This window comes from Gymnoscopelus braueri (genome assembly GCF_963280865.1).
Source record: "Gymnoscopelus braueri genome assembly, chromosome: 12".
In the NCBI taxonomy this organism is placed as follows: Eukaryota; Metazoa; Chordata; class Actinopteri; order Myctophiformes; family Myctophidae; genus Gymnoscopelus; species Gymnoscopelus braueri.
The window spans coordinates 11,260,679-11,272,763 of record NC_137614.1 but is presented as its reverse complement, the minus strand read 5'-3'; the positions used below and the strand labels follow the sequence as shown (position 1 = coordinate 11,272,763).

General features: G+C 45.9%; 1 protein-coding gene across 8 annotated transcripts in view; it reads right to left on the bottom strand.

Annotated features, from left to right (window-relative positions):
* The window catches only part of nav1a (neuron navigator 1a), a 154,944-nt gene that overhangs the window by 102,699 nt on the left and 40,160 nt on the right, over positions 1-12,085 (bottom strand). For 7 of the 8 annotated variants that reach the window (XM_080444380.1, XM_080444383.1, XM_080444385.1 and 4 more), the window contains exon 5: positions 10,993-11,853. The exons of the other annotated variant lie outside the window; for it this stretch is intronic. In XM_080444380.1, coding sequence (XP_080300506.1) covers positions 10,993-11,853 — 861 coding nt within the window. The remainder of the gene's footprint in view (positions 1-10,992; positions 11,854-12,085) is intronic. 8 annotated transcript variants of the gene reach the window in all.

The window sequence follows — 12,085 nt, the reverse complement described above, 5'->3', positions numbered from 1 at the left end:
TATATAGGCGTATATGGAGATCCGGTAGTCCAGAGCCACAGATCCGACCGCTATGCCCATATGTGGTCATATATGGGGCCAACCGACTTCAAACATGGTGCACCAGCAAGGACCCAAGGGAGTGTGGTGCCCGCCGTCAGGTTGTTCGGTTATGCAGTTGACTAGAATCCAACCGATATGACCATAACATCGGTTGGACTCCATATAGGCATATATGGATATCCAGTTGTCCAGAACCACCGATCCAACCAATGAGCCCATATATGGGCATGCCAATATATACTGATGACATCAGTAATCTTCATATTATAGGCATAAAAGGCCTGACAGATACAGAGATCTCCATATATGGGCATAAAGGCAGGGACACAGGTAGACAGGCAGATACAGAGATCTCCATATACAAAAGGGACACAATCAGTACAACGGGTACTGTGACAAAGCCCCCGACACTATGTCTCAGACATATTGGTCGGATCGGTGGTGCAACTTCAAATGTCATGAAATGTTGAGCAATATTACTCAAAAACTATGCATAAAGGGTGCAACTGTTTTTTGTTTTCCAGGCAGTGTTAGTAACAACTTTTAGGGAGCTAAAAACTGAATTATTACTGGAACTAAAAAGTTCCAGTGTCTTAGTTGCCACAATTAGTTGTCAGTGAAGCAATATGGTTGTACTCTCCGGTAAAAATGTAGACACATTTTCTATGTATGCATAGCAACTATGTTTATATAGTGTCTGCTTAGTTTGTCTTTAGACAAAAAGCTTACTATTATTTATTGTTGTGGAAATGACAAAGAAGACATTCTCACTCCCAAATCGTCATATTTGGATGAGCTGGTCAGGTACTTTTGGTGTCTGATGATGAGACACCCTTTCACCTACCATTATGCTACAACAACAACTACATAACCGATTTCCGCTCAGTATGCACCTCGGACTGCGCTGAGTTGGCAGAAGTGGGCGTGAGCCCCGTGAGGCACCCCCCCGAATGAGGCGTTGGCCAAATGAGTGCCCGCACCGAGCCTGCCCCTGCTTCCTTCCAATGTTTTTAACCCATCAAGACCTGAAGCTGATTCTGCAAATGCCTTCTAAACTCGTTCTCACACTTTCAAGATTTTTCAAAAATGTTAAAAAATAGCAGATGTACAAGTTTGCAGCATGACACAAAGTGACACGCTGTGAGCTTGTATATCTGCTATTTTTGAATAGCCAACATTAAATTTAAAATGACACAGATGCTTTCCCGGTAGTAGTTCACCCAAAAAATGACTTATTTTCTATCAATTACACACCCCACAAAGCCTTGAATTCATGGAGATTTTTTTCTGTCGTATTCCTGAGCCAATAATTTGATGACCGGCGGAGTCTCCGGTAGGAGACATGCGGGAGACTCCGCCGGTCATCAAATGATTGGCTTAGGAATGCGACAAAAACAATGCTCCATGAATTCAAGGCTTCATGGGGTGTAAATGATAGAAAATAGGTAGTTTTTTGGGTGAACTACTCCTTTAATGAATGTGTTGCAATTACAATATTCTACTGCAGTGGCTCCCCAAGTTCTCAAGCTCGAGACCCAAAATACCCAAAGTATCATGTTCATACCCAGTGTGTGTGTGTGTGTGTGTAGGTGTGTGTGTGTGTGTGTGTGTGTGTGTGTGTGTGTGTGTGTGTGTGTGTGTGTGTGTGTGTGTGTGTGTGTGTGTGTGTGTGTGTGTGTGTGTGCATGTGTGTGTACTGTATGTTGTGTAACAGCTGAGGAGGAACAAACAGGGAGTAGTAATATGATTTAGGAGGAACAAGGCAGGAAGCAGACGGCGCTAATGCAGTGTCTCCTGACTTAACCCATTAAGACCTGAGGTCGATTCTGAAAATGCCTTCTACTAAATCAGTAGTTGTCAAGCTTTTTCAAAATTCAAAATTATACAACCTTTTTCAAACACATGCTTTCCCAGTTTTAAGTTAAGTTAGCCTTCTAAACTCACTCTCTCTTTCTCTTGCTCTCTCACTCACTCACGCACGCACGCACGCATGCACGCGCGCGCGCACACGCACACGCACACGCACACACACGGTTTAAATCCCATGATAGGACATTAAGTTTACAGTATTACAGATCTAAGATCCGTACTAGGTAAGAAGATAATCCAATTCAGTAATCCAATTCAGTGATCGGCAGGTCACAATCCCAAGTCCATGATCCACTATATACCATGCACCATGCATCAGGAATTCTACAGCCTTGAGTATATTATTCACCGGGCGAATGACAACTTCCCTTGTTCCGTTTTTTTAATAACGCACAGGGGAACATCCATATGCTTTAGAATGCACTCCCTGTTTTCCTCTGCTCTGTGAAGCATTAAATCCCCAAACAAATTCGGGTTGAGTTTCTTGGCATAAAAAAACAAACAAACAAACCTACAAAAAACATTAATAATTGAACAACACTACCAGGCTCCTGCTACCTAGTGTCCTCTGCTAATACCCATGTTTCCATGCACTACTCTCCCCCCACCGAACCACACACAATATAGGTGTTGTGAAAAAAGATGTTTGTTTTATTGATTCATTCTTTTCCCCCCTTGCCTCCGTCTTTTTCTTTATTTCTCTTTCTATAAACAACAAAAAATATGGAGCTTGCACACCCACTGTTTTACACCTGTGACAAGCCCAAAGTCGCTTATAATAAGCAGACATGACATTGACAACACTGCTTCATAGGCGTTTCCGGTTCAAATCTGCTGCTGAGCCATATCAAAATGAAAAAATGAAAGAATCTGACCCCGGAACAGGAAACAGGAATGCCACTTTTCCGCAAAAAGAGAACTACAGTCATGCACAGAGAGCCTATCAAATACAGTATGCACATCCATGCACTCTCTTCCTCATATTCTCGTTCTGTTTATGAATTTCCCTCTCATCCTGTTTAAATAACGAGTGGCAAAAGTCTAATTAAGCCGGCGGTAGAAAGATGTCTACTGTCTGCGCTCCTCCCCAAAAACACTGGAAACAGAAATTGTCTGTCTGTCTGTCTGTCTGTCTGTCTGTCTGTCTGTCTGTCTGTCTGTCTGTCTGACTGACTGTCTGACAGTCTGGTGACAGAATGCGGTGACTCGTCAACTCACATCAGAGCTGAGAGGCAGGGAGAGAGAAAGAGAGAGAGAGAGAGAGAGAGAGAAAGAGAGAGATTAGAAAGTATATTTTATTTCTCATCCCAGGAGAAGTCATTTTCCTTCAGCTTTGGGTTTTGTGCGGCTTGTCACTAGCCGCCTTGTAGATGAGAGGCAAACTGCTCTGAATCCTTCACTCACACAGTAAAATCCTCAGGGTTCATTTCACTATACTCGGAGTGACTTCATTTTGTCTGGGAGCTGAGTTAACAACCCTATTGAATTTCACTGTGTGGAGATTCAGCAGCACATTGAAGAAAGTGTCACGGTTAAAAGGCTGATTACATAGCGAAGACACGTGTGTGTATAGTATACATGCGTGACTGTTACACAGCTGATGTTCTAATGTGACTGATATAGTGCATGTCGTCGCTGTCGGGTGGAAACCTCTCATGTCCGAAACTGTTCCTTAATTATCATTTTAAAAAGGTGAAAATAGCCGATCTACAAGCTCACAACGGCTCGCATCGTGAGGTGTTGTGAGCTTGTAGATCGGCTATTTTCACTACTTTTGTGCGACACTCTTGTATGATGAAATAGGGCATTAATTAACGAAAAACCAAAAAAAGTTGAAGTGTGGAGATACAAGGTTCCTGCCCGACAGCAACGATATTCAACATACACACATCCATAGATAATTCCCTACTTTTTTTTTTTTTTTTTTTTTTTTTATAAAAATATATTATATCCAATGTTTTCGAAAATAGCAGATCTACAAGCTCTGCAAGATTAGCTTGTAGATCAGCTATTATTTTGAACAGCCAAAGAATAAAATAGATGCCCATTAGGTTTGATGTGTAATTCATTTTAGGCTTGAGGCCTGGTCTTTCCTGGGTGATAGATGGGTGATTAGTCTCCACATTATCTTTATGCAGGCCTAATCCTGATCATGGCTGCTCTCTCCCCTCTAAACCATGGCTGCCCCATGATGGGAAAGACCCCTGCTTTAGGCACATGCACACACCTCATTATGGGTGCTGGGTGGGACCGGGAGATGTCATTAGCGTGCACATCTGAGGTTTGGTCCATTTTTTGTCTCTTTCTCTTTTATTATTCGTTTTTTTGGGGCTGGGGGGTGCTTCACAAGGTGCTATTCGGGTGATTTTCCTACGGTTCCTTAACGATTCCCTCTGAAAGGGATAGTACAGCCAAAAAATTACTTATTTTCTATCAATTACACACCCCATGGAGCCTTGAATTCATGGAGATTATTATTTTTTTTGTCACATTCCTAAGCCAATAATTTGATGACCGGCGGAGTCTCCTGTAGGAGACTCAATGGAGACTCTTTGATTATTGGCTTAGGAATGCGGCAAAAACAAAAAGATCTCCATGAGAGTCAGTAATCGATAGAAAAAAGTAATTTTGATGGTGAACAATCCCTTTAACGGTCCGATTCCTTAACAGTTCCATTTAACGATTCCTATAGGGGTTCCAAATGGACACTTACAGTTCTGTAACTCTGAGAGAGTACAAATGGAACCAAATGGACCCATTGTACAATCTGAGAGAGGTCCTTGAAATTAAAAAGTTTGAGAACCACCGGTATAGTAATTGTATAGCAGACGTGAAGTCCATATATCAGCTCTGACAGTGTGATAAATCGGGTTCCGGAAACGGGTCCAAATGTGATGGAACCCATTCCAAATCCTCAATGTTTGATCCGGTTCCTCCGATACCGGTCATCTTGCGGTTTTAATGGAGTACAAATGACACAGGTTTCATCAGTCAGTATTGTCTGCATGCATGCGCACAGCCTGTTAATACTGTTTAACAGGATATAGCACAATTATCCTTTGAAGTGCACAGCTGCGGCCATTAGTATTACAACCATAGCTATTATGCGGCCCACTGACGTTTAAAAGGGATTCCGTGTTTATGCATCGCAATAATAAAAGAGAAATCAATGACAAACTACAATCATTCTTAGTAAAAAAAATACAAAAGAATAGAAGTACTGAATCAGCTGCATAAGCATGACATTTTTATGGGGTGATTGTGCCTGCGAGTGCACAGCTGCTGCTGTTGATTATAAATCCCAGTAGCATGGACCACAGATAGCGGTATTGTCCACTGTCCTCCCGGCCCACTATACTCTGTAGTGCTAATCTCAAAAGGACAGCGTCACTCTCCAAGCACATGCTGCTAACTGTCACACCGCGTGATGTGTGCACCCCGCGGTCATACTTAAAAGACCAGCTCAAATGAAAAATATGTTTTTCACCCTTCTAGAGCCTATATCCAAGGTCATATTGGGGCACATCCCCTTTTTGTGTATTTTTTCAATATCAAAATGCAATCTTGACTAGTTCCTGTCAAACAAAAGCGCCGTGCGTGCTTACATCAGCAGGTAACAACACACTTAAACGAATAATGTCATGACATACCCCAACTATCAATCTTCCACACAGCAGATGATTTATTATGCTAGACACTAGAGGGCGGGGCTGTAAGCAACGCAGTAAACAAACATGGCGGAAGCATTGTGAACAATTTCATTTTATAGCTTAACAGGACACAAAAATACTGTATGTTTCTGAAAAAAACATCTGAGGCGAGAAATAGGCAATGCCTTGACAGAGACCTGATTCAGTTTGATATTTTTGGCACTGAGTGCTTATAACCGGGTAAAAGACGTGCATTTGCACGTTGCCTGGAGATGGCAACGGACCATGCGGTTCAACCTTGCCTCCATGGCTTTAATTGGCTGAATCGCAGATTCAGCCAATCACAGCGATTGAGGCGAGGTTAAACAGATGCTGGGTTCATCGTTTACCTGGTATCCTATAGTTTCAATGTACAGATTGTTAAATTCGATAGATTATTGTTTAGACTGATGCTAGCTTCTTGGTTTATCCAATAGTTACTTGAGGCACTACACTGTCTCACTGCATTCTGTGTATGTGATTACCTTGCTTACTGTAAGCCGCTCTGGGTAAGAGCGTCTGCTAAATGCCTAAAATGTCATTGTGAATCGCGCATTGCTCCCACAAGCGCACCACGACACGTCGTGAGCTTGTAGATCGGCTAAGAGATTTAGTTTTTGTCGGAAAGAAGGAGCGGACCTATAGAGCCCTGTGGGACCCTGGTCAACTTTAAGTTTTTTTTGTGGTTTAAAAGGCTACCTTTTTCTCTTCTCCTTTCCCTCCTGTGGAACACGAGCGCGGTGATGGAGCTATGTGAAGAGAGAGAAAGCGAGGGAGGGAGTGATGCAGTCAGTGGCATGGATCCATTGACCAACATCCATAATCTATCTCACTGCGACGGAGGGAGCGAGGGAGGAGCGCACGGAGCAGAAACCAATTAACTGCACCTCCCATCGGAAATGGAGGAACAGATACGAGAAAAAAAACCAGGAAAAAAACGGATGAGCCCACAGCCGCCAGCTACAGGGCAAGTTACAATTAACCTCTCCCTAACACGTTTACAATGTACACACAGGCACGCACACAGACACACACACACACACACACACACACACACACACACACACACACACACACACACACACACACACACACACACACACACACACACACACACACACACACACACACACACACACACACACACACACACACACACACACACACACACACACACCTGCCGTGGTCTCTGGAGAGAACCTCTGGCAGGTTTTGTGGCAGACTGTACATGACCTGAAGCATGTGTTTTGGTCAACGGGGACATCGCATAGAAATGTAGGTCAGGAGATATTACCATTATTATCGTCGCTGTCGGTGTAAACCCTTCTTTTTTTATTATATATTTTGTAACGTTTTAAAATAGTGAAAATAGCCGGCTATTATATAATAGCCAGCTATTTTCACTACTTTTGTGTGACACTCTTGTATGATGAAGTAGGGCATTCATTTTGGGGGAAAAAACATAAAAAGTTGAAGTGGAAATACGAGGTTTCTGCCCGACAGCGACGTTATGCTCTGCTCTCCCTCTCTCTCTCTTCCTTTCTTCTGCCCCCTCCCCCCATCGCTGTCTCACACACCTTCATCTATTCCTTCTTTCCTCTATTTCCTCCATAAATCCTGACCTGAATCAACTCTCTTCTGTTTGCCTTCTTTCTTAGTTCCTTCCCGTCTGCATCATTTGTGTCTCTTCACATCCGCACACACGCATGCACGTATGTATGTACGTACGTACGTACGGAAGAAACAAATACACACACGCGCGCGCGCACACAAACACCTGGCAGACAGACTAAGGTGTGGCCTCTTGCACCAAAACAGGATGCTTACACTTATACTTTACAAGGTCACACACACACACACACACACACACACACACACACACACACACACACACACACACACACACACACACACACACACACACACACACACACACACACACACACACACACACACACACACACACACACACACACACACACACACACAGCTGTAAGGCAAGGTCACACAAGCTGTGATTCAGAGACAAGCTGGGGACAGGAGAGGAGAAAATGACCGGAGGAAGAGGATGAGGCGTGAGGAAGAGGAAGAAGAGTGAGGAAGAGGATGAGGCGTGAGGAAGAGGAGAAGGCGTGAGGAAGAGGAGGAAGAGTGAGGAGGAGGAAGGGTTAAGCTGGCGCTGATGGACAGAGAGTGATGTCCTCCTATCTACACAGATGGGCAGACTGGGTCCATTTATTAAACTCTCAGACAGTTAAATGAACACTGTAGTGAGGATATAATGATGCTCTATTCTGGTCCCATCCTCTGTGTTATGATGCTATCTCCCGCTGCAGAAAGGTACCGATAACAGATCACACACTGGAAACTGGGGCGGCCGCCATATCCGAGCGGGTAGAGAGGCTCGTCTGGGAATAGTAAGGTCACCGGCGGTTGCACAAATTTTTACAAAACCCCTCCATAATATTTCAGCATAATAGTCTTCTCCAATATATTACACAACAGGACTCCAGACAGAGGAAAAGGTCCTTGGAGGACATGTGTGAGCCTTTCTGATTGGATGGAGTTGTAGAACCTCATGAAGCCAACTTGAACACCTAACAGCAACCCCCCCCCCATGTGCACTCAACTTGACCATTTGAGCAGCCATCAGCCGGGTGAAGCCGAAAAGCCGAGAGTGCACAAACGGAACGAAATTGAAGGCTTGCAATTTGACTCCAATGAGTAAAATTAAATATAGTGTGATCATTTTACTAGTAAAATGAACACAGAGGAATTTGCAGTGCAGACAGTGTTTGGACAGTTTTGGACAGATGGACAGACAGACAGACAGTTCATGAATAGGAGACAGACAGTGGATCTGAAGCCACATGAGGCACAGATCCAGCGTCAGCGATCTGGTGGTGACACACTCACTCATACACAAATAACACAACGTTGGCACAATAACACAATGTGTTTGTGTCTGCCGTCCGTCCGCCGAGAGTGTGCGTGTGACTGTGTGTCACAAAAGCAACGCGGCCAGCTACCTGCCTAATGCCACCACCGCCACCCCCTCAACACCCCCCCCCCCCCCACACACACACACACTCCGCCATCTCCCACACGTTGCCTCCAGTAACAGAGGGTGGGGGGGGGGACCATCTGTCAGTGGACCGGAGATCAATGGAACCAGGAGGGGAGGAGGGAGGGAGGGAGAGAGAGAGAGAGAGAGGGAGAGGGGATGAAGCTAAATATGTGGCCCACTGTGACCGGACGGACGCTGGCTCTCAAGATGCTGCCACAGAGCCTCCCTCCTCTCACACACACACACACACACCCACCCCGCCAGCACACACTCACACGACCCTTAGTAACGAATGGATGACTTCTGTGTGAGCCCATCGAAGTGCTGTGGCTGTGGTGCTGATACTGTGTGTGTGTGTGTGTGTGTGTGTGTGTGTGTGTGTGTGTGTGTGTGTGTGTGTGTGTGTGTGTGTGTGTGTGTGTGTGTGTGTGTGTGTGTGTGTGTGTGTGTGTGTGTGTGTGTGTGTGTGTGTGTGTGTGTAGTATGTATGTATGTATGTATGTACATATATACAATATGTACAAAGGTATGTATGTACAGTATGTTCATATATGCACATACCGTCGCTGTCGGGTGGAAACCTTGTATGTCCAAAACCGTTTTTTATTATTATTTTGTATTTAAAGAAAATAGTGAAAAGTAAGTATGTATTGTACATACTTACATGTATGTAAGTAAGTATGTGTACATACTTACATGTATGTCAGTAAGTACACGTACATATGTAATGTTTGTATGTATTTACGTATTAGATGTAGCTCTGAGAGTAAAAATTGACCTGTGATGTGGGGAAGTGCAAGAGGGACTGAAAGAGAAAGTGTGTGTGTGTGTGTGTGTGTGTGTGTGAGAGGGGCGGGTGTGTGCGCGCGTGTGTGTGTGTGTGTGTGTGTGTGTGTGTGTGTGTGTGTGTGTGTGTGTGTGTGTGTGTGTGTGTGTGTGTGTGAGAGAGAGGGGCTGGTGCGTAGCTGTCTGAGGCAGTGGGTCAGGATCAACGAGGCGAAATGCTCCACTTCTAAACTAACGTCCAAAAACAGAAACCATGTCAGCCGTGTGTACACACTCAAATCCTCAGTGTTTCATTTAGCTCTGAGAGTGTACAAATGTAACCATATAAAACCAAATATATAATGGACCCTTTCACTCTCACTTACAAATGGACAAATGAACCACTTAAACCCTATATATTTATATACTGTAGATCTGCTATTTTCCTGCGAAACCTTTACCCAGAATAAGGATGCTGGGGTTTAAGTGGTTAACAATGAGGATTTTACTGTGTACTTCCTTCTACCAGCTGGCTCATACTAATGCATGCGCGCGCACACACACACACACACACACACACACACACACACACACACACACACACACAGTCAGTCACACACACACACACACACACACACACACACACACACACACACACACACAAAATTGATTATATGCACACAGACGCAGCATGTAAAATGAGTGTATAATGACGTTTCGTGTGCAATTACACATCTTAGACATCTGACTGATCCAATATAGTAAACACTGGAGAAACCTTAAGCCACTATACAGTAGTATAGTGATGCTCTCATCACCCATAGTGAGGAACCACTTAGAAAAATACATAAGACATTATGCTGTGTTGCAATATAGAGCCTGGGCTCATTTAAAATTCACTGTTGATGCCGTTGTAGCTTCTTAGCGCCAGAGCATGGAGGGATAACGGTATGGGTGTGGAGAGGAGAGGAGAGGAGAGGAGAGGAGAGGAGAGGAGAGGAGAGGAGAGGAGAGGAGGTGGACATTCAGGTGGTCTGTTAAGACGTAAAGCTTAGCATGCAGGTACTTGTTTATACTGCCCTATATTTCCGTTGAGCCAATAGACGGAGAATAACAAAGTCAGACAGTACAGTACAGAGGTCTAATTGCCTATACCAGGGGTCTTCAACAGGGGGTCCGGGACCCCTAGGGAGTCCTCAGAGTTACTACAGCGGGGCCTCCAAATCTTTGTGTGATATGATTTATTTTTTTACATTAACCACATGAACCCTAGCATCCCTTTTCTGAGGAGAAGTTTATCCAAAAATAGCAGATCTACAAGCTCATCAGCAATCTTTTGGCAAAGAGGTATAGGTGTAGAGGGAAAAAATAGCAGACCAAGTTAAAAAAAAGAAAGTTTAATCTGAAACACAATTGTATTCAAAATAGAGGGGGTCCCTGCTTCATCTCACTCTCAGCTAGGGGGTCCAAACGTTGAAGACCCCTGGTCTATGTATAACCAACTCTTCATGTAATCCAAGTGTTTTGAACCCAGTGCACTAAAGGCAAACGTAGACTCACCCAGTATTTGGCTGAAGAGCAACTGCTCCAAGTCTCCCAGAACTGTAACCACCAGCTCTGGGTCCACCTTCAGGAAGTTCTTATCCTCTTCTCCCTCAAAACCCTTCCCCTCTTTCTTCTCCGCCGCCGGGGGAGTGGTAGCGTTCCCCTTCTCCCCCGTCCTCTTGCCGTTACTCGTCCCAGTTCTCCCGGCCCCATTAGTGTTAGCCCTGGTGGGCTGGTGGTCAGGCGTGCCCACATCCGCGCCGCTCGGGCCTGACTCAGAGGTCTTGCTGAGGGGCTTGACCTCGGCGTACGGCCCCCGGGGCTTGCCGGGTGCAGGGATGCGGCTCGGCTTGCCCAGGCTGGGAGTCACCGCCGGGGAAGAGAAGGGCTTGGGCTTCCCTTGGAACAGGGACTGCTCCGACTTGGACAAGGTCCTGCATAGGGGCGGCCTCCCGCCCCCGGCTGCCCCAGCCTTGGTCTGGCCCGTTTTGCTGTTGGTCCCGGCCGCGGGTCGGCCCATATCGTCGGTCCAGCCGGGGGGCTGGAAGAGGTGCAGCTTCTTCTCGGCGTCGGTGAGCACGCACAAGTTGGAGAGCGAGCGCTGTTTGCGGAGCCTGGCCGGGTTGGACGCGTTGGGGATGGGGATGGATCCGGACGTGGGCCGGTAGACCTTGAGCTCTGGCCCCCCGGAGGGACGCGGGGCCCCCTGGGGCAGAGCGGAGGGCTTGGCCGCCGGGGTCTTCCTGGAGGAGGAGGCCATGGTGCGGGCCGCCGGGGGGGTCTCCTGGCTGCCCGACGACGCAGGTGACTTCAGATCCAGCTCTCGGAGCTTAGCGTTCATGCTAACATTAGCCATGTTAGCCCCCAGCATCCCTCCTGTGGAGAGCCAAACAACAGCATCAGTGACACGCTCTCACAACGCACACACAAGCCCACCATAAGAAATGGAGCGAGGAGAGAGGAGAGAGGAGGATGAGAGAGGAAGGTGTAAAAGCAGCCCCGATCTTCTCTCTCTCTCTGTCTCTCTGCTTCTCTCTCTGTCTGTTCCTCTGCAGTGTGGAGCCCCAGACTGAGCCTGGACTCCCCGCTGTGACAGAGACCTTGGCTT